The sequence below is a fragment of the Podarcis tiliguerta genome, assembly GCF_965153285.1.
Source record: "Podarcis tiliguerta genome assembly, chromosome: 4".
In the NCBI taxonomy this organism is placed as follows: Eukaryota; Metazoa; Chordata; class Lepidosauria; order Squamata; family Lacertidae; genus Podarcis; species Podarcis tiliguerta.
This window is the reverse complement of record NC_139537.1, coordinates 53,708,797-53,726,048: the sequence shown is the minus strand read 5'-3', so window position 1 is coordinate 53,726,048 and position 17,252 is coordinate 53,708,797. Positions and strand designations below refer to the sequence as shown.

Sequence of the window (17,252 nt, the reverse complement as noted above, 5' to 3'; positions counted from 1 at the left end):
ATCCACAATTTCAGCACCTTATTTCAGGCTTATTTTGTGTGAACATCTGCTACAGTATGTTTATAGACTGTACTGTAATCCCACCTATGGTGAATTTGCTAAATATGCTCTGATCTTATATTCATAAGATGAAATGAAAGTAAATATTGAAACATTGCCTTCACAGTTTCTCCCGGGTCTCTCAGCATTCGCGTTGACAAATCCTTCTTTGCAGCTGCATTCATAAGATCCATAAGTATTAGAGCAAGATGCATCAGAAGAACAATCTGTTTCTTCCCTCTCACACTCATCATAATCTGTTTTTTAAATAATAATAATAATAATAGTAATAATAAAGATAGTGACAATTCATGAGTGATTATTATTTAGCTGCACTTGCAGTTATAGTACTGGCAGTGTTATAAGCCAGCATTCTCACAGGCTATCGAGAAGTTTTTCCCCCCACCTTCAAGTACCAACCCCAGCTGGAAGGGCTTTGATTCACCATGAACACCATGGACATCAGCTTTCCCCAAAAAGATGCCAGCCCTGGGTCCTAATGCCACCAGTTCCATACTCCTGGAGAGGGGTTAGGCCCTCCCAACATGATGCCAAGGGTGGACAATGCATGTAGGAGATTTTCTAGAGGAGATGTCATTTTGACTGAGGTGAGGTGCCATTTCATAGCAACCATTCCAAGGCTGCAATCCTTTAACATTTACTAATGAATAAACCTGCATAGGATTACGCCGCATGAAATGTGTGTGTGTGTGTGTGTGTGTGTGTGTGTGTGTGTGTTTTAGATGCCATTTTGGAGATGCTGCTTTTCTACTGTTACTAAAGGAGGTGATTAGACTGGGAAGCAAAGACATGGTTTCAAACCCTCCCTTGGCCACAATGCCCACTGGGTGACTCTTTATAGACAGTCACACTCTCTCAGTTTCACCTACTTCACAGGGTTGTTTGGGGATAATATGGAGGTGGCTGCACCATGTACCTTGAGCTCCTTGAAGGAACAGTGGCGTATAAATTAAGTAAAATAAACAAATAAAATGCAATGTCAAGAATGGTTCTACATTTGTGACCGAACATAAGCTGTTTTAGCTTGGAAACGATGAATCATACGTTTTATTTTGTGAGATAAATAGCCAGTACAAACACTAAAGGTCCCATAACAGCTTTTCATTTGTCACTTTCATTCATGACCTACTTTTAGAATTGAAGTCTGAAGTCCAGCACTTACCATTTTTCAGGGTTTGAGAAATTACAACAATAAACTATTGCTTACCATGTATGGAGAGACTGCTGTTATCAATCATGAAATGGCGGCTGTGGAGAAAGGCCTCAAGGAAAGAACTGGAAACGTTGTTTGCATCCATGTCTGCTGGAATCAGGAGGTTGAAGCTCACCACTACACTTCCATTAGTCACACTCGTTATCAACATTTTAATCAAGCCAGCATCCATTTTCGGGAGAATATTAAGGGGCAGAGACGTACGGACCTATTGTCAAAACAGAATGAATGTAGCGGATAAAAATGTGCAGTGAGAATGACTTGGATTTTGTGTGCAGGACGTTTTACAGACAACTCAACATATCAGGCACTGGGAACTGCTTCATGTTTAGACCCAAGATTAGAGAATATTCAGAAGATGGGGTGGTCCTGCATCAGAGGACTGAACCAATAATGCACAATTCTTTCCTACTACCCTTTGAACTGGCTGGACCAGCATAGTTTTACCCTTTTTATTATAAATGAGAAGCCCGCATTATAGACAGGTATGAACAGAAGACTGTTTCCCATAAGTAGGTACCTAGCTTTTCTGGAGTTTTTTACAAGTTGTTATTTTAGGGTTGTCTTGTTTTAGTTGTGATCTTATCATTTTGTGTTTGTAAGCTGCCTAGAGAACAATGTTATTGCATGGTGTTAGATAAATAAAGTTGATAACCACCACTACAAGACAACTCGATTTTTCATCATTTGATAACTCTCAGTTGAATGTATGAACTTTATGGGGGGAAACAGGGATGTGAGGTGGCAAAAACCATAGACCTAAGATCATGCATTCAATGAATGCACCCTGCTGCACATGCATAGAGCCTGCCCTCGACTTTGGCTGAACATGTGGGAGCCAAGGGATACATGGAGGTTCAGGCTGGGCAGTGGCGGTGGGGATGTGAAGGTGAGAACATGGCTCTGATCACTGCTTCATACTTGCGAGACAACATGATGTTGCAATCTTCAAGTGATGAACACACGTCAGGTTCTTGCCACAGGACTACCAGATTAACACATTATAAAGCCCTAATTGAGGCCCAAGATTCAAGATCACCTGAGAGACAATGGTCGTGTATCTCATTCCTCTCGCTGTGCTCTTCTGCCCCTGCCCCCCGCAATCTGCTCAGGAGGGTCTTCCAACACTTTGGAGCAGGTTTTGAGGGGGGGGGGGATTCAGCAGAGAGGAGAAAAGTGAGAAGCTCCACTGGACAACACATTAAATACATACTTATACCCATTTTATACCATATTGAGTTTTCCCACTCTATCATATTTACTTACCTCAGTGAAAAACAACTGTGTAAAATTTTGATACTCTTGACTACTTGTGTTGCTGAACCCTGAGCTATAGTTGAGATTTGATATCCTGACGGTTCCACTAAGTATCTGGGCAGCTGTGAGATTGGAGGAAAAAATGTAAACATACACGTTTATAAGTTTTGTATTCAGAATACAATTTCTAGGCCTCTTGGAAATTTCAGATAACTCTTTTTCTAAACTCAAATAGCAAAGCTGAGTAAAAAGAACTTTAAAAGAACTGGAGGAAAATAACGAATGTTACTTTTAGATACAGAGAGTTTTTCTTCACTATTGGGCTGTTCTGGATTTATGAATGAAGAAGCAGGTATTCATAAGACATGACTGGCTTCAAAATTTTCATTCCCTCTTAAGAGCAGGAAATGTGAAAGGTCACATTCACATCATTTAAAGTGCTCTTAAATCACGTTAACATTCATGGTTTCCCCCAAAGAATCCAAGAAACTTTAGTTTGTTGAGGGTTCTGAAAGTTCTTGGGCGATCCGCTCACATAGCTACAATTTCCAGGACCCTTAACAAACCGCAGTGCTCATGATTCTTTGGGGAAAGCCATGACGCTTGAAGCAGTACAAGAATGCTTTAAATGTATGGCATGGATGTGACCCAACTCATTGACAAGCTAAATGGCCAAATTTTTGTGAACAGTACTCCTCCTCCTCCTCCTCCTCTTCTTCTTCTTCTTCTTCTTCTTCTTCTTCTTCTTCTTCTTCTTTCCATATTTAGCATTCCCCTATAAGTATAAAGGGCTGACATTTCTCTTATAGACTTGTGGTCACCAGATTATAAAAAAAAATAACTTCTAAGAATGTTTTACCTGCCTTTACTTTTTGTTGTATACTTTGTGGTGGACTTTAGGAGACAGAAGAGCAATGTCCAACCACTTTTGATTGATGGGGTCTGTGTGGAGAGAGTAACAACGTTCAGATTTTTGGGCATTGAATTACAAGAGGATCTGTCCTGGAGTGTCAACACAAGGGGGCTTGTGAAGAAGGCACAGCAGAGACTGTATTTTTTGAGAATACTAAGGAAAAACCATCTTCCGCAGAAACTGCTGCTTGCCTTCTATCACTGTGCCATTGAGAGCGTGCTTACTTATGGCTTATGTGTGTGGTACGGAAGCTGTACTACCCAGGACCGGATGGGGTTGCACAGGGTTGTGAAGGCAGCAGAGAGCATTGTTGGCTGCCCACTTTCCACCTTAGAGCAGATTTATGCCACAAGGTGCCATAGGAAGGCACTGGACATAGTAAAAGATCCATCGCATCCTGGTCACTGTCTCTTCGAGCTCTTGCCGTCGGGACGGAGATACAGGATGATGAAGACAAGAATGAGCCGTCTTAAGAACAGCTTCTTCTCCAGAGCGATCTCGGCCCTGAATGGGAAGCCCGGACTTTGAAAGTCATCAAATCTCCTTTGCTGTATTTTACTATATTTTTTAATTAGTGTTTTTATGGAGCAGCCAAGTAATTTCGTTGTCCCCGAAGGGGGCAATGACAATAAAGATATTATTATTTACTCTATGCTTTATACATTTTGCTCTTCCACTGGCTGTGCTGAGGGAGGGAGGTGCCACCAGCATTTTATGCCTCATTGGCTGCCCAGGCAGGTGGCAGCCAATGCACTTTCAGCCTGTGAGGCACCTCCCCCCCCCCAAGAGCAGGTCTCTCATTGGCCAACCTAAAATGTAGGAGCTGCCGGAAACTCCAGCCAGCTACCCAGGAGGCCAGTGGAATTCCCCAACAGCTGCCTGGCCATGTGCGTTCTGGCTGCCCAAGGGATGGCAACCGAGTGCAAGGATCCACAACAACCGTCCACCCAGAAGAAGGGGCAAGTGTCCATTACCTGTCTTTACTTTATGCTGTACTGGTATGCTTTTATTTCCACAAACTTCTGTCACAATTTCAACAGTGTACAAAATCCCAGGTTCTAGTCCGGAAATAGTCAGGTTGTGGCTCTGGGTCTTAAGCACTTGTATAAACTCCTTTCCATTAAGCAACAGAAACTGGAAAGAAGTATTTAGTGGAACATTTGTGGTCCAAGTTACTTGAAAGCTGGTGCTGGTTATATTGGAAAAAATAATATTTGAAGCTGGAAAGCACATTAAGAAGAAAAAGAGATGGCAATTAAATCTTTGAAGGAAGGAAAACAAAGAATTATCTTAGAAACATCTTTTCCATTTGCCACATTTTAAATGAAAAGTTTAATGAAAAGTTTTACAAATTTTACAGTAGAAAGAATCCCCTTCCCACACCTGCCACATTTTGGAACAAATTTGATCTCCAAATAAACTATAGACTAGTGGCAATTAAAGGTGGCAGGAAAGTTGAGGTAACTTTAAACTATGTTCAGAAAACAACAACAACTGTGTTTTGATATTTGGCACCTAAGGCAAAATTCATATATCTAATTTCAGTATAGGAAAGCTACGTGAAACTTTTAATTTCAAAAAAGCAAGACTATGAGCTAGTTGACTTATATAGATATTAAACACATACTGTATTTTAGGTGCTTTTACAAATAATAAATGATAATGAAAGTGTACTCTTAAAATAATACTGGAATATACATGTTACCAGTCAAACTAGAATTTGACAAGGCTTCTTTTGCCCTTCTGTTATGTTTATAGGATACTTCTTTGAAAGAGGGGAAGTACCCTCTGTCAGTGAGGAATTGGCCTCAGTGCTTGCCAGAAGAATCTTACTAGGAAGAGGTGGGAACTGGGTTTGGAGAAAGCATGCCTCCTCTGAGGCAAAGGTTCTACCAGGGATAGGAAAGCCAGATCACACTGTAGCCAACCCTTTGCAGGGCTCATATGACCAGTGGGGCCACCTACTGGCATGCAGCACAAAATTTAAACCGCCAGGATCGGATCAATTTGGGAGCTCTGACTGGGTAATCTGAAGTGCTCTCTGAACTGTCCCTTGGCAAGCATAGCTTGTATTCAGCACCATTTAAATTTGACTCTAAATGCAAGTTGACTGCTTTTGACTGGCGTCAGATCCAGTTGGGAACTCCTAATCAGAGCTCCCAAATGGACCCATTACTAACAGTGCAGCTTGCATTCAGCACCAAATTTAGACAGTTCTTCTGTACTTTGGACATCCACTCTACAAACAGGAGATGTAATTGAGTGAAATTAAGAGGTGTGTGCTTAAATCTCAAAGGAATTTAAGTGTTTGACTGGCCTGTAGCCATTCTCTTGCATTTTCTACACACACTAACCCTCAATGTCTTTTTCTACATACTAACAAGTTGGTTTTAAGGAAAATTTTAGTTTAAAAGCAGACTCACCACCACAATCTGAGGCAGGGGCAGCAACTGTGTAGCCCCCAGACAAAGATGGTAATGTTGTGGATGGATTTTTCTCATTCCAAGATCTGTTATCTTTCCCCATCTCTTTATCAAGGGTATGATTGAGAACATAAAATGTGGGGTGTTGGGTTACATTCAGGGCTGAAGTTGCATTTTGCTGAGAACTTCTCTCAGTTATGAGGCCAGGTGTGCTTGTCTCTACTTCAGAGCCATTTCTCACAAAAGGATAAACTGTAATATTTGAAACGCCAGGAAACATGGACGTTGAAGAGTTATGCCTTTCTTGTGTTGTTGATCTCTCTTCAGCTAAGTTTTCATTTGATGAAGTTACATTGTCCCACTTTTTTGTCACCAGAGCAGGAGTTTCTGAAGTACTCAGGGTATTATTATTCCTGACATACCCTGTGGTAGTTACATTGTTCCACTTTTTTGTTACTGGAGCAAGAGTTTCTGAAGTACTCAGGGTATTATTATTCCTGACATACCCTGTGGTAGTTACATTGTTCCACTTTTTTGTTACTGGAGCAAGAGTTTCTGAAGTACTCAGGGTATTATTCTTGACATACCCAGTGGTAGTTACATTGTCCCACTTTTTTGTCACCAGAGCAGGGGTTGCTGAAGTACTCTGGCTGTAATTGTTCCTCACATACCCTGAAGTGGTCATTCTCTGAGATGCTGACAGGGTTTTGTCTGAGGGAAGAGTGCTTGACTCTTGGGTCCCATTTGAGGGCAGTATTATTGTCTCAGTGGACTTAGATGTGAATGAAGTCACTGCCCTTACTTCAGACATTGCCAGAGGAGTGGAACCTGTCCCAGGCAGTCCTTCTGTAGCATTTACTTCAAATGCAGGCACCATTTCTGTAACCGGATCCACAATATCACCTGGAATGCAACATTTACGCATTTGACACAAACCGAAGTGTACAATATGAGTGGTATTTCCTTGGCAAACAACTATACATGAAACTACTGTACTAGTATAAATCAATTAATAATAAATATGAAACACTAGTCTCCTTTATGTCTTATTCCATGAGAAGGGCCTCCATTTTACTGGACTCACCTCTGACATTGCACTTGCCCATCTGCTGACGTCCTGACGGTACAGAGGAACAAAGGCAGCTGCTGACTAACACTGATCCATATGGCTGAGTACTTGCTACACTGACTGGCAGTGTCTCCCCAGAGTCTAGACATGGTTCTCTCTCCAGGGATTGAACCTGAGACCCTCTGCATGCAAAGCAGTTGCTCAACCATTGAACTACAGCCCTTCCCCATTCACACAAGGCACCTCCTTGCATGGAGTAGCCTAAGCAAGTATGAGTGGCTCCTCCTGCAGGCCTTCCCTCCAGGTGTGACGATAGATCTGGGTGAGCAGTTGGAATGCTGGGGGTGGTTGCACGAAGAGGGGCAAAGTAGAATCCTTTTCAATCCATGGGAAGAAAAAAAAAGCCTCCACAGAAGAACAAGTCTGAATCTTACCCTCACAGTTTCTCCCAGGTCGGGATGGATTGGCATCTGTGGTTGTCTTGCATCTGCACATATATGAGCCCAATGTATTGATACATTCTGCAAAGGTGCAACAATCATTCTCTGCCCGGGATGCACATTCATTCCAGTCTGTAATTCAAAAACCAAAATTCAATAAGCAAAGCAACTTCGGTTAGGTTAATCGGGACTAGAATGAGAAATAATGCAGTAATTTCTCCAAGGCCTGGGAGATCTACAGACCTAATACTAGTCTCCTCTGTACTATAACTGAGAAGCTATGCAAGTTTGACATTAAATTAGATAGCCTACCTTCTACTCGAGAGCTATTCTGGTCAACAAGGAATGCAGAACTGTTGAACAGTGATGAAATCATTGGCTCAAATGCAGACAAGTCTTTTGGAAATAATGGGTCTTCTACTATGATTTTAAGGCTCACAACAATGCTACCAGCTTTAAGAGAGTCTATTTGCACTTTCAGCTTTCCCATCTGGTATAATGCAGACATATTTGAAGGAAGTGACTTTCTGATCTGAAAACAGATAAGAGAACTATTGCTAGTTTAATGTAAAACTATATACACTGAATTTTGTTTTCCACAACACTATTACGTCTGTATTCAGAATTTGTAGAAAAACCTATGTTCCATGGTGCACCCACAAAAAAGTGGTAATTTAGTAGGCTACCTGAAACTTCCATTAATTCAGATGGTTCTACACAGTTGTCATTCACTTGCTCCACAATGGTAAAAAAGATGTAGCAGTTTAGTTGGAATAGCATATAAATTAATGCCCTATACCTATAGTATCCAATTAAAGTGTTCTAACTCATAATGTGCCTCTTTCCGTATGATTATTTGTCACAACTTTACAAGAATGGGGTTGGTGGGGAAACAGCTAACCCCTTGAGAAACCATGTTGGAATTTATGCATGTTATGAAAGAGGATTTGTTGCACTGGTGAAGGAATATGGTAGCATTATCAGCTTAACTAACACTTAAAATGGAAGTTGTTCCTGGTGCAGTTATCATCCTATATCTTTTGCTAGGACCCTCTGCTATAAAATATAGTACTTATTGTGAATAACATATCCCATTTTTTATTTTTTTAAAAAAGGAGTTTATATTTTTAGTATTACCTCAGTCATCAGAATGCTAGAAAATGCCTGATATTCGATACTGCTAGCGTTGAGGAGCTGATCCGTGAAGTTATAATTCAAGATCCTTATTGTTAAACCAAATACTAAGGCATCTAAAAGACAAAATATTAAGTGAGTAATATGGGTGGTGGGGTGTGATAGTCATTTGAGAACAGACAGATCTATCAAAACACATTTCAAAACTATATGACTATATGACAAAACTATATGAATTAGTAGTTCATACTAATTATGATGTGACAGTAATTAATCTAGGCAATGACCATTAGCTATAAATCTGCACTGGCTCGTTCAAGTGGGCTGAGTAGAGATGATGAAATGTAGCTGAAGGTCTGACCTGAAATATGAACACAAATCTTGGACAGTCCAGATTTATACTAGGAAAACCAAATTCTAAAATGGTTGTTACCTGTCTTTACTTTTCTACTTGAGACAGTCTTTTTGCCACAATCTTCAGCACTGATCTTCACTGTGTACATTATGCCTGCTTCCAGATTGAACACATCTAGTTTGGTATCATTGGTTTCTATTTGTTGCACGAGTTCTTTGCCTTTGAATATTTCTATATTGAATGAATGGTTCCGTGTCGAATTCACACTCCAAGCCACTTCAAAACTGCTGCTAGTAACACTGAAGATCTTGTGGTTTCTAATAGCTGGAGCATCTGAAATAGCAATTAGGTGAGAGGTACCACAGTTGCATGTATCCTATGTAATCTTACTCAAAGAAGTAATCCCTGTCATAATCCATGAGCTTTATTCAAAGGTAAATATGCATACAATTGCAGCCCTTAAGTAATAATAGGAATACAAATTCACTGTGCATTTATATAAAATTGCCTCCTGACATTAAATTTAAATGCTAGATTGACCATTTATAATCCTAATCCTACTTTAATCATTTGTTAATTCATTCAGTTGCATTTGTGGCATGCACAATCTCAAAGACCCTGATTGGCTTACTGTAAGATAAACACACAAAATAAAAACTATAATGTTATACACTACAGTAGTGGTTTTCAACCAGTGTGCCATGGCAGACTGGGGTGCCTTGAATGATGGTCATGGGTGCCGTGGGGAATACTGGCCTCTGTCCCTCTTTCCTTCCCTCTGATGCCCTCTCGCATCTTTGCCTCCCAAAGGCTTGCACAGCTGTTTGTTGCAGCAGCCCTGGCTACAAGCTCCCCAGGCGAATGGTGCCTCTGGGGCTGGCCAGGGGGTGCTGGTTGCCAGGAGATGGTCACCTTGGAGTAAGCGAGTGAGGGAGCGAGCAAGTGAGGGAGCCCTGCCAGCCAGTCCACCAGCCCTTGCTGTTGGGAATGGACAGATAAGTCCCAGGTCCCTGTGGGGCAGTGTAAGGAGGCCCCTCTCAGAGACCATGGCAGCTCAGAGACCATGGCAGCAGCTGCAACTGCCAAGAGGACTCCCAAGGAGAGGAGGCTGAGGGAACCCTCCACAAGGGAGGGTGTTCGGAAAAGGTTGAGGGGCTGCCAGCTCTGCAGGCAAGGGGTTACATAACTGGGCTCCTGACCCCCGTAGTGGTGCAGCAGAAAGAATGTAGTTGGTCAATGGAGCCATGGACCCAAAAAGGTTGAAAACCTCTGCACTACAGAATTAAACAAAAAGAAAACATCTGCTACACACCTATTATTTTCTTTTTTCTTCCTTCATTGTTCACTTTATAGTTCTTTAAGTGAGGAGAATACAGTTACCAGCAAAAAATCTGAGCTATATCATTATCACTGCTATACATGAATTCTTACCTTATTGCCTAGGTATAGAACCGTATATGCATTTCTTTGAGATTTGGAGATAAAAAATGCTTCATCAACTTCAATAGAAATGTTCGAACTCAACTGAAGTCAGCAAAGTACATAGTCAATATAAAATGTATCCCAAGCCCCTAATGATCCAGGATTGCTTCCATGTATATGAAGGACTTGTGGGACTGTTCACTTTTGGCCCCAAGGGTTGGATGGTCAGAGTAATAGCTGACCCTCCAGATTGTTAGGGGCACGGTGATGAAAAGGGAAATAGGAGGCTCAGAATTAATGATTTTGGTTTCTGACAAAAATATTCTAGGAGCTTGTTATCTGCCCAACTTATATGTAATTTTTAAATAGAGAGATGCTGCAACCTACAAGAGGTGTCCAGGGCTCTTTCCTCCAAAGGAAAGAGATCTTGTAAAGCTGATCTTAATCTCTGGGCTACTCAGGGAATAAGAGAATGTGAAGAAATGCATTGCAACATCTGGAAAAGACATCACTATAATGAGATCGAGAAACTGCATGTCATTTTTATTTTATTTTTACAAAATTAATACAAGATTGACTTGTGGCAGCATTCCTGTGTCATACCAAAGTAGTAAAAAAAAAGTCCTTAAGCTGAACACCATTCTATTTCTCACATCCAAAGTATTTGGCTACCAATGACAGTCCTGCCACGCAGCAGGATGAAATGATTTGCTTCAGACGAATTGGTGTATATTTGGAGCAACAAGACTTTTCTAAAGTGTCAACCCTAGGGGTGGGGGAGGCAAAATCTGTGAGCCACTTCAGGCACCAAAATGTCTTGGGTCAACATGGATTGTCACAAGATGAATACATCTGCATTTCTTAAGAAGTTAAAGCAATATAAAATGTTGAAGATTTATATTATATTATTTTGAGGGGGACTTCTTTAATCAACACATTCTGAATTCTGCAATTGAAACATTATTCAGCGCTGTATTAAAAGGCAAATTCACAGGAGTTCTGTTACATAAATAGTAGTGGTATGCAGGACTGTGGAAACCACATGCCATGTCTTGACAGGAGTTAAATATTCAACAGCGTCATGTTTATTCATTCATGCAAATGCAAGTTTCTTGATTCAATTAGCTTAAAGAAGTGGCTAAATCTACAGCAGAATAAGCAATTATGCAAGCCATTAAAATTCTCCAGGCAAAAACCAACTATGTAGAAAAGACAAAATCTTCAGTACTTCATTGCTAGAGAAAATGATATTTTGCTGCAAGAAACAAAGTTTTCAATACAGAAAACTTTATCAAGGAAGCTTTTGTGTACCAGTCTGAGGCCTCAAAATGGCCAAGTATATTTACAGACCCAAAGTATTGCTGCAAGCTACCCCGGTCTCTGAGCAGTAAGGGGTTCCAGGTGCTTATACTCAGGGTTTGGTTTCCTTGGAATAAGCCATAGCAGAGACTGTAGTGTCTTTATGATATATGGTTTATTTACACATGTATACAACTTCAGCCTATGATGGAGGGGTTCACATAATTAACACCCCAAGAAGGTCTTGTTTCTCCCATAGGTGCAGCCTTGAATTCAAGTAGACACCAGCCATGTCTCTCTCTCTCTCTGTCTTTCCAGCCTGTTGCATTTCTGCATCCAGTTTCTAGCTCACATAACTCCTAACTCCAACTTCCCATAGTTAGAGTTGGATTCCAGCAGAAGTCAAGCATGGCTCTGACCCCAGCTTCTGCCTGCAACCAGCCTCCACCTGTCACACACTCTGGCTTTTGTCTTTCTCACTACCAGACAGGTGAGGGAGGGGGCCCATCCATTTGCCCCCGGGCACTGAGCAACTTCTTTTGTTATACTAACAGTGGTCCTTCGGGCCATTAACTCACTCACAAAAAAAACTTGCCTGACCTCCATTAGATTTGAACCATTGCTGGATCTAGGACCCCAGGGATTAGAAGAGACTCAGGAATCCTACAGACTACTGTCCCAAAGTCACAACAGCATTATCTAGTGTATGAATTGGTTCCATTTATGTAATTATGTATTAATTGTATCATTTTATGTAAACTGCCTGGCAAATTTCTACTGAACGGTAGAATAAATGTACAATAAATGAATTGTTTGCTTTGCTGGAACTAAGGTGAATTCAGACAGCTAGTTTTCTACCCTAGGGTGACTTCTATTTACCTCACAGTGGAGATCTACACATATCCCAATGTCACAATTTTTTCCTCATGTGGTCAGTTTGTTCTGACTGATACTTTGTACATGCCTCAGAAGCAAGACCTTAAGGTCAGCCCTGATGAGACTGTGCAGGGGTTGGACTGACAAGCCCTGCACCTTCTAGGTCCCTGTTGTCATCATTCAGAGTACAGACTCAATGACTTGTTATGGAAATAAAGGGGGGCACTTATTGGAAATCAATTTTGTCACCTCTTCCCCCCCCAAACCCTCAGACAATGAGCCCAGCCTCCTTTTATTCCCAGTCGCATAAGTACTACACTACAGCATGGCCATAAACTTGTACGTTCAACTGCTGAAATATACACCCAATATATAGCGATGGAGATTTTTGTTAGTGCTTTATGAATGAACACTGTGTTTTATGAATGGACTCTATATTTTGTGAATTACCTAAGAGCCACCAATAGGGAGCTCTAGAATCTGACAGCTAACCAATTGGGTACTACCAAACAGCGACCCTTATTGCTGAAAGCAGGTAACCAGCAGGGAATGCTTCAGCTCAGCCTTTGCACTGTTGACTGAACACCCCCTGCTGTGCAGATAATGGAGAAATCTCATAAATTGTATCCCTTCTGGCATCCTGGCCAACTCTATTACACAGGTGTAAATCCTGGTGCACCAGAAGCACAGAATAGCAGCAAATAAAATCCGCTCATACGTCAGCAACTGGTAAGATTTGTCAACCAGTTCTTCCAAAGTCTTCCTAAATTATAAAGCTCCAAAATACAGGCCAAAAGAGAGCAGGTCTGGGAAGAGCGAGACATACAATGGGCACCACCAGTGAAAAGGCCCTGCTCCGTGTAACTCCTGCCCTGTCATTTAATAGAGTGCCCGTTTGCCCTCCTTCTTAACATGGAATGCTCTCTATTGGAGTCTCCAGGTCCAGTACAAAGACCATAAGAAGGTAGAGCAGGGACCCTGAAGTTCCCAACAGCAGTTAAGCAAGCAAGCAAGGACACAGGTCACCTTTGTCACAGTCAGGACACCTATGTCCTGGCCAGGCCTGCACCCAATCTTGTTTTTGTACAATCTTGTTTATCCTCAGTAACCAAAATTATATTATCAACATATACAAGCAGAAAAGTTGTTTTCCTTCATTTGCAAGGAATTGTACAAAACAAAGTGGCACTAATAAAGAAAAGTTCCAGGGTGGCAACAGAAAGCAAACTAAAAATGCTTTTGCAGTTCATCAAACTATCCAGCAATATCAAGTTATAGGAAAACTGGTGCTATTAACAGTAACCCTTCTAGTTGGTTAATTGGTTCGGCAACTTCCATGCACATGATGTGTGATGCTAATTATTTCCCCCAAGAGTTAAATGATAACTAATCAGAGACAGCTACAGGGGAGCTATGAGATTCAGGTGAGGGTCATGCCTTGTGAATCCCAGCAGGTATATAAGAGTACGACCCAGCTTGCCCTGCCCAGGAGTTTGCTAAAACAGTCATAGCAGATACAGCTGTTGTTAGTAACTCAGAGAAGGTTTGGGAACCTTCAAGCCTGCAAGAGGTCCAAAGTTTAACCTCAGAGGATGCTGGTAAAGGTAAAGGTAAAGGTACCCCTGCCCGTACGGGCCAGTCTTGACAGACTCTAGGGTTGTGCGCCCATCTCACTCAAAGAGGCCAAGGGCCAGCGCTGTCCGAAGACACTTCCGGGTCACGTGGCCAGCGTGACAAGCTGCATCTGGCGAGCCAGCGCAGCACACGGAAACGCCGTTTACCTTCCCGCTAGTAAGCAGTCCCTATTTATCTACTTGCACCCGGGAGTGCTTTCGAACTGCTAGGTTGGCAGGCGCTGGGACCGAACAGCGGGAGCGCACCCCGCCGTGGGGATTCGAACCGCCGACCTTTCGATCGGCAAGCCCTAGGCGCTGAGGCTGTAACCCACAGCGCCACCCGCATCCATGCTGGGCCATGGTTAAATGCCATGACATCTGAACTTCATTCCTTAGAGAGGAACAAGACATGGGTATTAGTTCCAGGCCTGCCCAGACCACAAAAGGTTTACAAAGTTCAGTTATTGCAAAAGTTTGTCAGTGTTAATTTTATGCATTTTTTTAAATCACCATGGTATTTAACAATACAGTGGTACCTTGGGTTAAGTACTTAATTCGTTCCGGAGGTCCGTTCTTAACCTGAAACTGTTCTTAACCTAAAGCACCACTTTAGCTAATGGGACCTCCTGCTGCTGCTGCCGCGCCGCCGCTGCGCGATTTCTGTTCTCATCCTGAAGCAAAGATCTTAACCCGAGGTAATATTTCTGGGTTAGCGGAGTCTGTAACCTGAAGCGTGTGTAACCCGAGGTACCACTGTAATATGTCCTTTAGAGGAGAAATTGTGAATTGTATAATTTTAAATATCCGTCATCATCCTTAGCTTCACTCAATTTTGTTTATAACACTCTTCCATTTTCTTCTCGTTATGAGGGTGGGAGATAGGGAGGGGCCTCACAAGTGGAGTAGCCTAGGGCCTCTCTTCATCTAAATCCAGCCCTGTTCACAGCCTATTTCTGTATACAGTGGTACCTCGGGTTACATACGCTTCAGGTTACATACGCTTCTGGTTACATACGCTTCAAGTTACACACTCCGCTAACCCAGAAATTGTGCTTCAGGTTAAGAACTTTGCTTCAGGATAAGAACAGAAATCGGGCTCTGGCAGCACAGCGGCAGCAGGAGGCCCCATTAGCTAAAGTGTTGCTTCAGGTTAAGAACACTTTCAGGTTAAGAACAGACCTCCGGAACGAATTAAGTGCTTAACCCGAGGTACCACTGTACTTACATTCTGCTGTTAAGTATGGGACTTTAAACTCTGTTCAGCCCACATGCGTGGGCACCTGGTGGGATAAATTGCAATCAATATAACCTCACCTACCTATTAAAACACATTCTACAGTTTGCACATTCAGCTGTATTGAGCAGTCATGTGATGAGAAAACAAGTAATGCACATGCACATTAAATTAGTTTTCTTCACAGTGAAAAAGGAATTAAACGAGTCTGTGAAAAAAGAAATCTGTAATGGAATGGGTGGCTGATTTCTTCATACAAGCCGCCAGATGTCACTGTAGATATCAGAACTCAGGCAGACTTCAGGAGAGAAATAAAATATCCTTCTATGTTCATTTAGGACTTATTTTTTGTTTGTGTGGTGCTCCACTCCATACTGCCTCTGAGAAAAAATGAGCCAAAAGGCGGCCACGCACTATTTCCCTTAGACAAAGTGGTTGCAAAAGGTAATAGTTTTAAAAAGAAAATGTAACTTACAGCATTTCGAATCCTCTGGTCTGCTGAGTTCTTGTGATGCAGATGTTGAATTTGTAGCCGAAACAGAAGAATTTCTTATTTTAAATGGAACATTGAGTGAATCTGGACCAGAGTCTGTGGCATCTAAAATAATAATAAAGCAGACAGAATTACAAAACAATTCCCAGAACTCCCCTCTTCAGAAGTGCTTGCTTTAACAATTCATTGAACAAATGGAACCTGCAACAAGAATTGTGGCATTTTTCTTTTCATCCATGCCCTCTCCTGTGTGTTGTTGGTAGTTTTGGCTATGTAAGTGTGAGCAAGCAAAGGCTCAAATCGGTATCTGCATGCATCAAGAGTAGCCAATGTGGTGGTGTTGAACTAAGGCACCCATCATCCTGATCACTGTCTCTGCTCACAATAATGTGTGCGTTTGCATTTGTCCATTTACACCTGCCTTTGTTTAACATTTACCTATTTTCAGTTTAACATTTGGCCTATAGATGGGAAGTTATAACGCTGTTCATTTTACTTCAAAGAATGTCCAGATGCAGTGGGCAGCTATGTAACATATGTGTTTAGCTTGACTTGGTTTAATCTTGCCTTTATGTACCCTTCCATAAGCTCATGTACTCAGGACAGTCCCCGATTAAATGCCCCAATCTTTGAAAGCAAGGCTGATGAATATGAAGAGCAGGGCCTTTTCAGTAGTAGCTCTGCCTTGTTATATTTGTTTCTTAAAGCTGATGCAGACTTTAGATTTTTTTAATAAAAAACCCATCCACCACCACCACCACTATATTGTGAGAAGTGGAAGCACAAAGAAGACTGTAGCAGCAGTTTGTATGTTTAGAAAACACAGTATCTTGCATTTTTAATAATAATGGAATCAACCCCTGTATTCTTCTATATGCCTTCATTTCAGATGCTGTACGGCTTATACCCACAAGGCCTAAAAAGCTGCTTTCCCCACCCCCATATGTGAGATATGTTGGGTTGGGTTGGTGAAGTCATAGCTACAACCTCATGTGCTTGCCACACAATTTGATTTCGAAGTGCCTGGGCAAAAGAAGAGGGGTTTACAGAGGCAAACTGATCGGTGGTGCCTGCAAACCCCTGTTCCTTTGTCTACATAGCTTAAATTCAAACCATTGTGAGCAAAGGAAAATGTGTCACTTCCTAATTTCAGGTGATTGATAACTGGGAAAGTGTGGGCAGTTATATCAGGGTTAGCCAGCCTCAGTACTATCTTCTGTGGTTCTGAGTGAGGCTCTTCTTTCACAATAATTCTTTTAAAAAATCATTCCACCACCCCGCCCTAGGCTTTTGGTGCAATAAAATGGTCTGCTTGTTTAATGTTCTTTTTATTCTGTGCCACTCATTTTAATTTTATAGTCTATGTGGCTTGTAATTGGTTTTAAATGGATTTTATTGTAAAACTTCTCAAGGACTTGCTATAGCCAGAAGGGAAAAATACAAATTGA

General features: G+C 41.6%; 1 protein-coding gene across 1 annotated transcript in view; it reads right to left on the bottom strand.

Annotated features, from left to right (window-relative positions):
* The window catches only part of UMODL1 (uromodulin like 1), an 81,620-nt gene that overhangs the window by 10,834 nt on the left and 53,534 nt on the right, over positions 1–17,252 (bottom strand). Inside the window, exons 7-16 of the mRNA XM_083438856.1 lie at positions 15,787–15,909; positions 8,943–9,197; positions 8,513–8,625; positions 7,688–7,907; positions 7,370–7,507; positions 5,867–6,769; positions 4,418–4,663; positions 2,540–2,652; positions 1,268–1,481; positions 159–296 (exon numbers count right to left, since the gene is read on the bottom strand). Of these exons, the coding sequence (XP_083294982.1) occupies positions 159–296; positions 1,268–1,481; positions 2,540–2,652; positions 4,418–4,663; positions 5,867–6,769; positions 7,370–7,507; positions 7,688–7,907; positions 8,513–8,625; positions 8,943–9,197; positions 15,787–15,909 (2,463 nt within the window). The remainder of the gene's footprint in view (positions 1–158; positions 297–1,267; positions 1,482–2,539; positions 2,653–4,417; positions 4,664–5,866; positions 6,770–7,369; positions 7,508–7,687; positions 7,908–8,512; positions 8,626–8,942; positions 9,198–15,786; positions 15,910–17,252) is intronic.